General features: G+C 39.0%; 1 protein-coding gene across 1 annotated transcript in view; it reads left to right on the top strand.

The window, feature by feature from the left end:
• The first annotated feature begins 12,065 nt into the window (after positions 1-12,065).
• LOC107741751 (hepatocyte nuclear factor 6-like) overlaps positions 12,066-16,058 on the top strand; it is an 8,837-nt gene continuing 4,844 nt past the window's right edge. Inside the window, exons 1-2 of the mRNA XM_016554526.1 lie at positions 12,066-12,479; positions 12,736-14,031. Of these exons, the coding sequence (XP_016410012.1) occupies positions 12,990-14,031 (1,042 nt within the window). The 5' untranslated portion in view covers positions 12,066-12,479; positions 12,736-12,989. The remainder of the gene's footprint in view (positions 12,480-12,735; positions 14,032-16,058) is intronic.

Here is a 16,058-nt window from a genome sequence, read left to right on the forward strand (position 1 = left end):
TGTTCAATGCTGCAGCCGTTGACTTGACGAGGTCATAAAAGAGAGCCGGAGAAGAACAGGCTAAGGCTTTTTTCAATGAGCGCATGAGTGAGCAAAACACTGCAACAAAGAGTGGATCAGCAGACAACTTAACACTAGAAGTCAGCCAACTTAACACAAGAATCCTCTTAGACGCAATCTATGTGAATATGGATAAAGAAGTCAAATGGTTAAACAAGTCATTACATAGAACGTTAGTTCATTTTTACAGTAAAGTGAAATAACGCGCTTAGTGAAACTGATGTATAATTACGTATAATATCAGCCTACACGCTTATTAATAAAAAAGGTTCCAAAAGAGGTTTTTTTTTGCAGTGACGCCATAGAAGAAATATTTTGGGTTCCCCAAAGAATCTTTCAGTGATCAATAGTTAAAAGAACCATTTTTTCTTAGTTCTTAGTTTAAAGAACATTTTAATAATTTAAAAAACCTTTTTTCAATATTAAAAAAAACAAACAAACAGACAAAAAAAAACCTTGGTTCCATGGATGTTCAATGTTCTTTTTAGAACCATCAATGCCAGAAAAGAATGTTTATTTTTAAGAGGCACAATGGAGCTTTGGAAGAAATCTACATCTCTAAAAATGGTTAAACTGATTGTAAATAGGGATGCATGGCTATTTTTTTTTTTGGCCAATTCTGATAAACTTTTACATTTTATGTAACTAATATATATCCAAAATTAAAATTATGCATTTTGTTAAAATAAATGAAAAATAAAACACTAAAGACTAAAATGTATGACTTTAAATGCTACATTTAGGCATATATTAATGATTATAATTTAGGCATATTTACATTTCATATTGTAATGAAAAATGGATTGTTCATTTCAAGATTCACTAAAGATTACTTTTAACAGTGTTATTAAATTATTATTGTAATTGAAGATTAACTTTCAGTGAAAAAAAATAGGAAAAAATTTAAAAATAGGAGAAACGGGCATGAACAATTACATGTCCAATATCAACAACACAGAACAAACAAACAAAAAAACACTAAAATCAACCAAAAAACAATATATTGTCTATATGAATATAGTCTGACGCCCTAACGCCGTTGTGTTATGGGTTTCCCAAGTTCGAGTCCCGGCTCAAGGTCCTTTCCCATCCCGTCCCCTTCTCTCTTCCACTTCGCTTCCTGTCTGCTATTCACTGTCCTATCATAATAAAGGCAAAACATCCAAAAATAAACCAAAAAAATGTATATATAGTCTGAGAAACTATAGACTCAAAGGCTTTCACTCACTTAGAATGTGTGTTTTGAGTTGTGATAGAAGGGTACCGGCACACCAAGATCTTTCGTCTCTGCTGTGTGCGTGTGTGTGTGTGTGTGTGTGTGTGTGTAAGCATTACCGAGGCCATTTTGAACTCCCTATTGCAGTGTTAGGAATTGAGGTGAGCCCCATAACCTCACACACATGCACAGCTCTGACCGTCAACGCTCTCCCTACCCCCTTCAATCAATGGTAGTTTCATGTGGCCTCTCAGCCCTGCAGTGACGTGTGTGTGTGTGTGTATGTTCGTGTGTGTGTGTGCGCGCGCGTGCGTGAGTGACCTATTGATTTATCGACTGTCTGGCTCAGCCCGGCCCATGGTACTGGACAGCCTGGAGCTGTGGATCATTGGACCTGCGGTTGCTGGGGTACTTTAGCCAAAGTTGCCGCAATGCTAAATGACACAGGTTTGCCGCCAGGTGATAGATTCTGTCACAGTGCTTACAAGAAAATTAAATCCAAGGTGGAAATCAGGTGGCCAACTAAAGTGGGTCATTGCTAACTTGCTAATTGTCTCTCTGTGGGGTCTATGTGTGCCAGACCTGCTTTTTTTTTTTCTTCTTGGTTCCAATTGCTCTCATCAACACCAGGCTATTAAGCTTTTCTCTTGCTCACATGTACCCACACACACTAGGACACCCCCTGAGGAGGCAGGAGAGTGGCCAGTGTCCAGCTGTCCTCCTCCCCACCCCATCCCTGCCTTTTCACTGGTCAGTGTAGGCAGACTGAGGGGGCCTAAGGGTGTGTGCGTATGTGTGTGTTTGGGGAGGTGCCATTAGCACAGAACTAGTAGCAGCTGGCCTGAAAGAAGGGATTGAGTGTCACTGACCTGGCCATAGTGTCCAGCTGAGGGTCACTGCTCTGCCCTCCTTCGGGCACGTGCTGACCAACCATCTGTGTGTGTGTGTGTGTGTGTGTGTGTGTGTGCAGAACCGCCTTTTATTTTTGAATGGAGTGACAGTTGCCTAATGTCAAGCTTGTTTGTGAGCAGCTGGCCTGTTTGGCCTTCATAAAATGTCTGTGAAGCAATACTGGGGTCAGCTTTTAGAAGGAAACATTAAGGTCTGTTTACACCAGGAATGATAACTATAACAATAACTTTACTTGCGTCCACACCAACAGATGATAACATTCTGTTTATTATAATCGCGTACTGCAATTACAGTATGTCGACTGCAACTTTGAATGCTCTTAAAAATTCTCATTGGCTGTCAATATTTTTATGCGCATTTTGGAATATCGCATAATTAAAAAAAACGCTGGATGGAAACGCCAAGATGCGCATAAATTCTAAAAAATGTGCGTAAAAAACTTATGTGCTCAACTAAGTAGGATACATTTATTATCCGGTAAGAAAACATGTACATAAACTATGATGAAAACACTTTTACCGGATAAATTCCTTAATGCGCTTCAAAAAAGACATGTTACTTTGCGATGGGACCGCATAAAACTGGACCATCCAATGGACCGATCTCATTGCACAGCATCTGAAATGCTAGTTTTGTCATTCTAAAATGCTTCGTTATAATTAACTCCCAGAACTGTGTTCCCAAATAGCAGGCTCCAAAAATAAGATAACATGACCGCGTTTCGTCTGCGCGCTCTGAAGCTCGTAATTTATTGAATACAAAAATTATTATAGACAGTGCCTTCTCCTACTGCAGCAAATTGAATTTTTCTTCGTGATATTTAGCGCAAGTTAATCAGGAAGTGACGATTTTGTTCTCTTTAACTCACTGGATGAAAACGGTGCTTTATTCGCAAATGTTTTACTCGATATTCCAATTTTGCGCTTAAGCTTAATTCGTAACTTTGGATGGAAACATTTATCAGGTGGAAAAAAATTGCTCTGAAAGTGATTTAAAATATATTGTTCCTGTTTGTCATTATAGATGTGGTGTAGACTTCCCTATACTCTTACAATTCTAATGATTATTAAAACTTTACAGTTGTAATTATCGTTATTTATCGTAATTTAACATGGAAGAAATGGCATGCACTGTATAAAGGTCCTAGAGATCATGTAAATTTCACAACTGTCAAAGCTGTTTTATGGAATGTTTTTAGAAAGATGTTACATGGCGCGCCAATAGCCTCGTGGGCAGCACAACATGTAGCGCCATTGCGCCTTGGGTGTCCCGAGTTCAAGTCCTAGCTGGCGGACCTTTCCCGATTCCGTCTGTCTCTCCCACTTCACTTCCTGTCATCATACTGCCCTGTCATAATAAAGGCAAAAAAGCCTAAATGAAATATTTAAAAACAAAAAAGAAAGATGTTTCCTCAGATTGGCTTGACAAAATTTGTCACATCAGAATTGTTTTTAAACAGCATCAAAATTCATTGAACACACTGTACTTCTATCTCTCACAGCCTCGTTTTCATTCCTGTCAAAAATCAAATATGACATTATGCTGACTAAGGTCTATGGTTGTCCTTGTTGTAAACAGGACTTTAGTGATTAAAGTATTCTGCTTGTTAAGTCTGACGTCACATGAATCCAAACGCTCTATGATTGGTAAAACCAAACAAGCAGTGCTAATATACACTCAAGATGTGCTGTCATACTCCCGAAAAATCATGATCCTAACCTTATCTGCAGACTGATTGATCTTTTATGAATCATTAAAATATTCTCCTGGGCGCTGTGAGCCTGTGGACTGTAGTGTACACTGTGAGTTTTTAAAGATTTATTTTTGCTGTTTTTGCCTTTATTATGATAGACAGTTTAGATCTGACAGTGGGGAGAGAGAGGGGGACAGGATCCTCGAGTCGGGATTCGAATTTGGGACGCCCATAGCACAATACGGCTATTGGCGCCAGCTCACTGTGAGTTTTTAAAAGCTTAGCTTAAATGTATGTAATAGTGAATAAACAGTTGTTGAGTTAGTATTCTCAGTTGAAACGCATAGAAGCTTGGACCTGGTAACACTATTTCTTACGTCATGACTTAACAAGCGGATTAGGTCATCAAGGTCATAAATTCTCATAGTGGTGCCTCCTGTGTCGAAAATGATGATTAAACTCCTCTCAGATGATATCAGGCTGAAGGTGCGGTAAGTGAATTTCGTCACATTTCACCATCAGATTAAAATACAGCACAGATGGAGTCGAGGTGGATGTGCCTTTCATTCTTTTGGTCTTCTTCATCCCTCCATTCAAGGTGCTGCAGGCCCTGATCAAGGCACAGATTAATGCTGCATCTGCACCCATCCATTCTACAGTCCCTTTCTCCACCCCCCTCTTTTCATTACCTCCTTCCACCCTGGACGTGCTGCCTCGGACTGTTTAATGTGATTGGATCGTGCCCATCCTCCTCTTGTGGTCAGCTGGGGTCAGAGGTCAGTGACCTTTTCTTGATTGGATGAAATGGAATGGTCATCGTTGCCCTTTGTTGTTATTCAGTGGAAAACAAAGAGGTTTTAGTGTCAAAAGTGTGTGGGCACACTTTTTCATCCCTAACATTTTTTATTTTCATGCTGAGAGGCATATTATACTTCAGTGTTTCCTGTACATGCATGACATTCGATTTACAATGCTTTACTTGACAATGCTTAAATGGAGGCTTAATGTAAAGTATACAGTATGAAATGATGCCATGACATAATTCTTAAAATGGATGACTGTAATTCTGGGAATCTATATTAACGTTTCTTGGAGTATGTGTAATATCTGCGATAGCCCCTGGTCTTTGACCTCTTACTACTAGGCCTCTGTTGCTAGGTGACTGGTGCATTTCTGATGGAGGTTTAGGTTGTGGGGTGACAGTATAAAGGGGGGGTCAGGGGGCAGTGGTCACTCTAAACCTCCCTAGGGACACACACACACACACGCCACATTCGGAGAGAGCCGTGAGCTGAAACACAAGCTCGCACCAGTGCCAGAAATATGATAGGGCTTCTGTCATATCAGAGATTTCTGGAACATGGCACTTAGGCTTTTTCAATTAGGCATTAATAATTCCAAGCATGTAAATAAGCCACATTTGATGGGTAAAGCTTAATGATACTGTATATGATACTGTATATTTTTAAATAAGAATGTTTGCCTTGTACCTCTTACTTAAATGGATAGTTGACACAAAAATGAAATTCTGTCATTTACTTACCTTCAAAATATCTTTATATTTTCTTTTGTGTTCCACAGAAGAAAGAAAGTCATACAAGTTTGGAACGACATGAGGTTGAGTAAATGATGACAGAATTTTCATTTATCCTTTTACGGAAATATTCTGGGTTACACAAAATTGACTTGTCCCCCTTGTCTTTAAAAAAGCTACATTTTGAGTTACACAAAGCTGCAATATGTAAACAAAATGCATTACTAATGTTTAAAATTATATCCCTTTTTTTCCAACTTTTGTTGCAGTGACAACATAATGCCTGTTAAAACATAATAATACATAAAAATAATACATTTTAACAGAAGAATCCATTTAAGTGCTTTTATAAAACATAAGCTTCACATTTCTGCTTTAAATCGCTCCCATTCACTTGCATTGTAAGTACTTTACCATAATCTTGATTTTTTTTTTCTTTTAAAAAGAAAACGAGGGATGCGTCAAATTTATTTATTTATTTGTGTTAATCAATATAATCCGGCCAATGCTATTGATTAAGCTAACTTGCACTGAACACAGAAAATTCCTTTTGCAAAATCCTTGAATTTTACCCTTTATCTAAAAAAGGCTTGCATGTTTAAAATGCAAAAAAAAAAAAAACACTTTATCTTTAGAAGAATGTACAATCTAGTTTCTCTGATCTGCCAGCTCAACATGCAAACAGTTAAGGTCAACCAACGGCAAACATAAGAGAACTTTGCTATGTACACACTGCAAAGAAACTACCATGAAGTAAAAGCATGACCGCAGGTCTGCACAATGTCAGCTTTAAAGGCCATTCTGTGTTTGCATGTGTGTTTAATGTTTTTCTCCCCCAAACACTTTCTTCTGTAAGGGAATTCTCTTTATCCTCTGCCATTTTTCTCTTTCCATCCTGTTGGATTTGGCCATTTGTAGTAGAAGACCTTACCCCGGGGTGAAGAACACACATACTCACTAAGAGATATTTTTACTCTTGGTGTTGATGTTGGAAAAGACTTGTATCACCATGTGCTTTGATACAAGTGAAAAAAATCATCCCTTTGTGTTTGCGGATCCCGCACATTTAGTAAAGCAAATGCTTGAATTCCCTGTGAAATATCCATTTCAAATCTTCTCCACACTTCAGATTCCTTAAAGATACCAGTATCAGACAGATCACTGTTGAATGATCCAACTTAAATGAAAGTAATTATTCTCTCAATGTTATTATATATATTTCTGTTTACTATTTAGCCTGTGTGCTCATAGTGTGTGTGTACGTGTGTGTGTGCGTCAAAGAGAGAGGGGAGGGAGGCTGAGATGGTATCAATCGCCAGGCCATTGAACGTATTGATTAGTTACCTTTCTTATTAACATGCTGATTAAAAAGAGCAGGAACAGAAACAGCATCTAGCCACACACACACTGAGACAGGGAAGACGCCACATCGCCGGGCAGGAAAGGAAAATGGATACAGGACAAATTGTGTGGAAATAGACGGATGCAGGACACAGAGGGGACTCACAAAATGGGGGACAGGAGAACATTGTCTTATGATAAAATTGAAGATGGGATGGAGGACGTGGATGCTAGCTCCCGCAGAGAGGAGCGAAGAAGAGAGAGGGGAAGAGGAAAAAAATGGAAGAGAGAGGGGCAGGGAAAAGGATGCTAACCGACTGCAAGGCAATCTCAGACCCTCCACCCACCCACAGAGCATCTATTAGATGGGATATACAGAACACACACTCTTATAAACACATAAACAATGTGAAGGTTCACTTCACACTCACAAGCTGACTTTTACATGGACAAAAAGCAGATCATTGTGTTTGCAGACTTGTGTTTATATTGTGCAATGCATGTGGGTGTTTAAAGTGCTCTGCTGGTGCTGTTGTTATTTTGTGGAATGAATGTGCAATGGAAATGTAGGCAGAATCCTGGCAAAGTATTTGTATGTTTGGTATTGTGAGGCTGAGGATTTTTTAGCATTGGAACTGAGTTCTGCTCTATTTAATGCTGCTATAGTTTTGATTTGGAGAAGGCCTTGTATCTTAAATTATTTTAGTGACAAAAATCTAATGCTATTTTATTATTAGAATTTTAAGACTCAATTTAAATGTGATTCAACAGTGCTTTAATTCCAAACGGATTAATCTGAATTGCATCATCTTGTTGCATTGACGATTATGTCGTTAAAATTTTAACTAAAGACTAAAATGTTGTACTTGTTTTACTGTGTAATTTAATCGGGTTCAGTCGAATTTAAATGCTAGTAGCATGTAAAACATTCGAAATCTTTAGCTATATATATTAAACATGCTGTATTATATATATATGGCCGGTTGTTAGACTCCGATTGCTAATAATTCACAATGATAATAATAGATTGCCATCCTGCATGTTGGCAGCACGCCCACGTTTCCCAATCGATAAACAGAACCAAATACACGGGCGCGCGTCCATTTGAATGCGGCTGAACACTTGCGGTGGCTCAGAGGTTAAATCGTAAAATCATAGAAAATATTATCCGTTAACATTGTGGTTACGTTTGTGAATGTGACTAGTGAAACGTTACTGAAAGCTGAATATGAGCATGACCTTCATAGTAATTCAGCAGACTCCCCTAATACAGTCTTGTCTTCATATTTGTGAAAATTATAAATCTCTCTCAGGGTTTGTCTGAAACGCGTTTTTATATAAAACCTTTATATTAAATACCTTTACACAAATAAAATAGGCTACCTACCTATGTGTAGGACTGTAGGTATAGGCCTGTGATATATTTCTATGTTTTATGCAATTGTAAATTCTTTTGAATAATTCAATCTCCTGATGCGAGGGGGGGGGGGTCAGAAATTATTTTTCAATCAAATAATAAAGCCAGCGCAAACAGCTGTACTGTATGAAGATGCTCTTAGACATAAGATCGTGTGTAATGTAAGATGTAGCCTATTTTACATGAGCTTAATGTTATAATTGTATTATTATTATTGTTATTATTTTACAGTTAAAAATCTAGGCTTTACACTTAAGTTTAAGTAGCAACCTAAGTTTAAACTTTACAACGTAAAGAAAGTTAAATGTACCTTGAGTTTCATGAACACACTGAGGTTTATGAATGAATTCCTCTTTTTCTGATGCAGTCCGTTAAAACACCTACCCCAGAATATTAAATATAAAAAAAAATTGCAAATGTAATTTTAAATATTTATAGGCTATAGAACATTTATAGCTGTATGTAGTTTTAAACTTTTAGAATTGTTATTCCTCAGTTTAAATTTTGTATAATTGTAAAGATACAGTCAGACGCACAAAGTTTTATTTTCATGTGATTTTCCATGTTTCATGGGCCTGCTCTCCGTGAGGTTCGGGCATGTTAATTGAGTTATTGACTTTTTCATCGATCGACTGCTTTTTATTATTCACCATGCGTCCTATTATTTTTTGGACGAAATTAATTTGTTCTAGCCCTTTTATATTTCGCCTCTGAATGCACGTTTTAGTTTGTAGTAGGCTACGTATCATTTTTAATTCATTTATTTTTGTGCTTTTTGACACTTGTTAACGAAGCCAAAATATTAAGACTGATATAAAACATTAACAATAAAACAGGAGACAAAAACGCATGAAAACAAATATTGTTGAATATAATGTAAATAATCAGTTTTAATAACCTACTTCAGATGGATGAAATTTGTTAAATCTGAAAGGTATAAGTGACAAGGTGTAGGATAACAGTAGTAAAATATTTTTATTACAATTTAAGCTTGCTGCACAATTTCATAATTTTTTTTTTTTATTATTGCATTAGCAGATTTGCGTTAGTTTTTTTTAATTTTTATATTGCTTATGGTTTTTAATAAAGTCTTTAATTGTAATATTTTGTTAGGCTAAAGCTCTGCAGTCAAAAGACAAACAGATAAACATGAACAGCTAGATTTAGGAAGTCATTTTTAAAAACAATATTATTTAAATATTTTTTTCCCCCATCGTAACTCTTATGAGGCTACAAGTACAAACAGTGATTAGGCTACTATTAATTTTCTAGTTTCAACAGAAATATTTTTCGCTTTGTATGTCTCCTCACAAAATAAATGCACATAAATTCTATTCTGACACAAAGGTTTCAAGAAACCACACAAACATGACTGTTTCCAAATGTGATCAATAACATTTATGTCTGAGATTTATCAGAAGGCCGAAAATACCAAGGGGAAACAAATCTGGCTATACCTCGTAATAGATATTACTTTTGAATGGCATTGAATTGTAAAGTTATTCCGTAAATAGGCTACCATAAACTTATTTTATATACAGAATAATCTGTAAATTTTGCACAGTCTGTTTAAACTATATGTGCTTTCGTAGTCGAAGTAGAAGGTTCTGTCGCACGTCCATCATTTCATAGCCTATATTTAGTTTTACCCATTTAGGCCACTATATAAACTAGGCTACATTTAATTATGTGCTGAGTGGTATGAGCTATTTAACACCTTCTCTACGGTCTCAAAGACAAGATAGTAGCATTATGAACTCTTCAATAACTTTCAAAGAACACACACTGTTCTTATCTGTCTGCTTAGCTCTGCTCGTTTAGCCTCATGTACGTGTTAACCTGCAGGCTTCTTGGTACACACCACTCGGGAGGAGGACGTGGCTCGACCAAAGGCTCAAAGAACTCAATAAATAATTTACTAACTCGCTGGCCGCTGTTTTGATTTCCACGGTTTGTTTTGAACAATGTTTGATCATTGATACGTGTCCCAGATAGAAAAAGAGAATTGGTGAATAATATTCTGCAATGCCTTATGGTGCCGAACTTGTAGCTCTCAGATAAGCTTTCTCTAATTCGTGCAGAAATCTTAAGAGTGCTACATGAAATTATTTTGAGATAACAGTAATATTAATAATAAACCTTCCTGATGCACCGGGGGAAAAAATGCATGGAAGTCAGAAAGGAGACGTCATTGTCACACAACCATCCATAATGATCATTGTTGTTGTTTATCTATATTATAGGCTATTTTAAAATATTTTTCTTGGTGTTCTGATAATGTTGAGTTAATATCGCGATTCACCTGATTTTACCGACACACAAAAATTCCCATTCAATCCATGCTAGGCCTATTCTGTATTTTCTAGATGGCTTTAAAATGCACAAGAAAATTATTAAAAGGTTAAAGGGAAATTCTTGTGTTTTATTTATCAGAATTTCACATTATAAAGGGTGTAAAGGGTTATCAATGCACTCTGAATCGGATTGTTCTCATTCGAGTGTTCTATCATCTATCGAGCTCTCCAGCCGCAGTGAGTGAACTTTCACCTCGACCCTCAAACAGACCTTTTTTTGCGGTAAGAGCTGACCATTTTACCTCCAGCCACACACTCTCCGCACGCACACACTCACACACACACATACCCCTTCCCTCCCTCCCTCGGCCCTGCTCGGCGCGGATCGATAGTGCAGCATCTGCTGCGGGAAGACAGCGGTCCCACATCGCACTGGAAAATTTTTCAAGCGCTAGAATTGCTCATCTCTAAAAATTAAACTGACAGACAGATATGATTAATATTCCAAGTTTCAAACAACTACCCGCATCAACTCCCACCTCTCTCTCTCTCTCTCTCCGACGCATACAAACTCACGTCGCATAAATGCCTTTTTTTAAATGGAAACATGACAGAAATGTAATTTTGTTGATTATTAGATAGCGCGGTTTAGGAAAGGTCGCGTGTGCTCTTCAGAGGGTCATAGGTGCGCATTGGATAGCCTAGATCAAGAGCATTGATTTTGTTTAGCACTTCTGTGATTGAGGAGCAAACTCTTATGTTAATTGTCCACTACACTGTAGGCTGACAGCTGATAAGAACCGCTCTCTGTCACTAAGTTTTGTTGCTTCAGTTAATTGCCCTTAGCTTGGGAAAATAAAACTGTAGTAGTAGGCAACATAATCGCTTTGGCCTTCTAATTGGATTACACAGTTTTTTTTTCTCGTACATTTTAAAAATTCCAAATTTGTAATTTATTATTAACAAAAATAAACCTAAACACAATTCTTGAAGGGCTGTAGATTGAACTAAATACAAAATATTACATAAACATCACATTTTATAGCCTATTTAGACTCAAAATATTGCTGCGCGTTTTCAATTTTAGCTAACAGAAATGCAAAATCGCGTTGGCCTAAGGAGGTAACCATAGCAACAGTACGACGAGCACTTTTCGTTAGAATCCTTAAGTGGCCGAAAACTAAAAAAAACAGATGTCTATCATTATTCATTACTTTATTAAAGATTTACATATTACAAGCAGCCTATGGCAAAAGACTTGTGTTTTGTTTACAAAGTCTTTAAGATAGGCTATTTGGATAACTGTGATTAGGGCATCAAAAGACAATTTGGGTTACGCGAGAACCTCAACAGATTGCACCGTGAAAATGTTCTTATTGAATTATTTTTTTCAAGTCACCTCTTCTGAAACTGTATAATTCGAACGCTGTCACGAGCCCCAACTAAGACAATGGCTTCTTGAGGTCCGCAGGAGGGAAGGAGTTAACGAGGGTTGTAAATTCACCCCACATCTGTCAGATTTTAAGAGTGTGACGTACAGAGTAGGGGGGCTGGGGGAAGAGAGAGAGAGGAGAGAAAGAGTTGGGGCCGAAATCGATGAGGATACAGAAGGGCAAAACCACAGAGATAATGACAGCGACGGAGCGCGATGCTTAGACATACATCGGCGCTCATTTTTGACACGATTGCAGCATAGCGAAGTCTGGACATCGGACAAAATCGTACGGCCTTACGCGTCATTTGTGTTGCATCCTCGACAGTTGTGGTCCAGCGAGAATCTAGCGGATAACGGGAGTGAAGGACCGGACCGAGCCGTTGCTTTTTTTTTTTGAACACCGAAATGTGCTGATGACACACAAAAGTCGTTGTTACGTAAAACCGACTGTTGTGTGATGGTAAACTCGGGATTTCTGCAGGTGTATAGAATAACCAATCCCATTATCGGCTTTTAATTGTGTTTTGGAGAGGCTGTTTCGCTTCTCTCCATCCTGTCGGATAAGCTACGTTGTGAGGTAAGCAATTCTTACTTAATTCTTCTCAACCTGTTTTTAAGCCTCGATATGATTGTTAAAGTTAATTTTGAATGTAATGTATTTTATAAACAAAAATAAACAAAATAAGGTTGCTATTAATAAACAAAAAAAGTTACTTGTAACGGAATTAATCATCATGGTGGTTCAAGTATTATAATATTTGCGATTAATCAATAAAGCTGAATAAGTCATCAATAACAAATCAGTGATCATGGTCCTCCTGTCTCTTTTTCAGCTTTGGTCAACAAGGCAAAAGCAAGACTCACATGGATAAATTCAGAAGCATTTATGGAACATAAACATGCTTGCATGACCCAAGATGGTGCCACTGTGATGAAATGTCTCTGAGTGAACACTGAAATCACATTTTGAGATATAAACAGCATCAGGAACTGTTTTTAGATCACATTACAGAAACCACACTCTAGACGGCTAGAAAAACACATCAGCTGGAATTTAAAGAAGAAGTGGGGCAAGGAAGGTACAGATATGGATGGTAATATGGGTGAGATGTCCGTGCACAGCCACATAGAGCTGGCACACAGTCAGGACAGCCGAGCCATGCTGCACTCTCGGGATCTCACGGCTGCTTTCCCTCGTCCCTCTCTGGGAGGCCCCGCCATGGGCCTGGAGTCTGACCACCAGAGCCCCGCGTATGACCACAGCATGGCAACTCTGGGGTACAGCAGGGACCCACCAACCAGCTGTGGAGGCACCTACACCACACTGACACCCCTCCAGCCCTTTGATGACAAATTCCACCATCATCATCACCACCATCCCTGCCTGCCTGTGAGCAACGTCATCGGCAGCTTCACTCTCATGCGAGAAGATCGAGGCCTGGGAGGAAACTACTATACCCCGTACGGAAAAGACTTTGGTTTGGGACAGGGTCTGTCTCCACAGTTGGGCAGTGCAGGCCTGGAGACCGCCATGCATGGCTATGGCAGCCTGGGAAGTCAGAATGGACACAGTAGCCAGATGCTTCCAGGTGGCCATGAGGTCCATATGGGCAGCAATGGGGGTAACATCTGTCGAACAGCACCAGACTTCGGGAGGGAGATGTCACCGCCCTCTCTGGGGGGCGAGCATGGGGTCAGCCACCAGTTAAACAAAATGGATGCCCATCAGCACACTCCCACCTACCACCCCCATATATACAACCAGAGTTATCAGCACCACCTCCAGAGCCAACAGGCTTCCAGACTCGGGGATCTCCCCTCTTCTTCCCCTTCCTCCTCCAGCTTGGGAAGGGAGGGCATGCTGGCCAGCTCACAGAACGGTGGCGGAGGGGAAGAGATCAACACCAAAGATGTGGCTCAGAGAATCATCAATGAACTGAAGAGGTACAGCATCCCACAGGCCATTTTCGCAGAGCGAGTTCTGTGCAGGTCTCAGGGCACTCTGTCAGACCTGCTTAGGAACCCCAAACCTTGGGGAAAACTCAAGTCTGGCCGCGAAACCTTCAAGAGGATGTCCCGCTGGCTACAGGAGCCAGAGTTTCAGAGGATGGCCTCGTTACGTCTGGAAGGTAAAAAGCTGGTGCTTGTTTAGTTGAATTTGAAATGGATTGTTGTTGTGAAACAGAACAAATCCCCAAAATTAGTAGTAAATCTGGACAAGTATTGTTAAAAACAGTGGCAAGTGGTACATATATGATTAACAACAAAGAAAAATTTCAATTAAAGTTATTCAGTCACAATACATTAAAAGTATCACAAATACAACAGTGTCTTTAACCAACAATTGCTTAACGTAAAGTAAAATATCGGCACTTAAATGTTTTAATAATGCAAAATGAACATTGTGTGTATTATTGAGAAAGAAGTCATATTTCACTTCAAATCCAGTGAATCTTGCCGTGTTACAATGTTTTGACATTAAAGAGGCTGAAATTTTAACTGTTGTCCAAAGCACACAAAGAGATCCAGAGAAAAACAGTAACATGAGAATGGACGAAGGTGGGGTGGGGGGGTGGCGATGCAGGGATGGGGCGGTTTTCAAAATGTCGGCTGGCGTGCTGCAGCAGCCACTGAGGATTGTGGGGTGGGAGACAAACACAAACACGCAGATTCTCCTAAAATCTTTCCGCAAGCGATCAATCACCTGAGCATGAAATACGCTTCAGAATGAATTATTCTGCTTGCATTACCACTACAGATATTGATTGGTGACCACTGTGCCCTCAGTCATAGGGTTGTTCCATGCAACGAAATACATGGAATCAATCAATGCCCTGTTGGCCTGAGCGGTACCGTGTCCTGCTGTTGTTTTCTGTGGTAGTCGCTTAAACATGCCATTGTGGAAATTTTGATTGGCAGTAAATGTTCATTTAGGATGATGAACGGTGTTGTGATAATGTACGCCCTGTTTATTTATGACCTTTTTTTGATATGCATAATGCATAATTTAGGCTTGGATTATTAGTTGGAACATTTTTCGTACATTTTAATTGATATTGGCTGTGAATTTTCTGTTGGCCAATCACCATCTGATGGATTTTTCTTAAGGCTTTTTTCACAGCTTCTGTGCACAAAAGCATAAGTGGACACCTCCGTATTTCCCTATATAACCCACTTTCCATGAGTGTTGACTTTTCTCACCATGCCCTTTGTTTAATTACTAGCTAGTATTGATTTCCTTGGGAAAGCAACGCAGAAGGCTCCAGCACACACCTCCTGTGAATAAGATGGCGTGAGCAAACATTAGAATGCATGCGGCTACACGCCTCCTCTCTCAGAGACAGCAGGCATTCAACTTACCGACACATTTAATGATGATTCAGCTTAATGCAGTGATTTTTAACAAGCATATATCCAACAAATACCCATCCTTTAAAAATCCATCAGCACTTTTTAGAGGAAAAATTATGACACTTTTTTTTTTATCCCAGTGCAAACAGGGCCTGAGATCACACTGCATTTATTGTACAACAAATGCATTTTTTTATATTTTATAAGCTAGATTTATTGACCTAAAATTCTTATCCTGGTTTTCCTAGATATCCTGAATTGTTTCTCTCTTTCTCTCACTCAGTTTTTCCTCAGGTCTTTTGTGTGGATGTGTTCTGTTGGTTGTGTCTGTGTGTTTTCACAAACTGGCTGAGCTTTGATTGGGAGAGAGATGAACAGAGAGAAATTCAGTCGCAGGGCAGGGTAGAGATCATTACTCTAAAGCTCGGCATTCGGACAGCATTGGGATTTCACACACAAGCACTGAAGCCTAAAGCTCTTGTCTTAAGGAATCACAGAGATATAATCTGCTTAAATAGCAGAGGCTTTTTCACTGATGCTGTTACTTTTACATTTTCAGCCCCAAACTATTTATAAAAATTGCATAGTTAAGTTTAGATCTCTGCCGCCATGCAGAGATTGACAATAAATGTGGTTTGGCACATAGAAGCTCCCCTTTCATCCAGCACTAAAGGGGTTAAAGCTCCTCTATAGGTCGGGGAGTCTGAGCAGCACAGATTTAATCAATAATTTCTATCAGCCCCTGGCCGAAAAAAAATCAGCAGGGGGTGGAGTAGGCAGGGAGTACGGCTTCGGGGGGAGAGGG

The sequence above is a fragment of the Sinocyclocheilus rhinocerous genome, unplaced genomic scaffold, assembly GCF_001515625.1.
Source record: "Sinocyclocheilus rhinocerous isolate Xijiao unplaced genomic scaffold, SAMN03320098_v1.1 scaffold616, whole genome shotgun sequence".
Lineage (NCBI taxonomy): Eukaryota > Metazoa > Chordata > Actinopteri > Cypriniformes > Cyprinidae > Sinocyclocheilus > Sinocyclocheilus rhinocerous.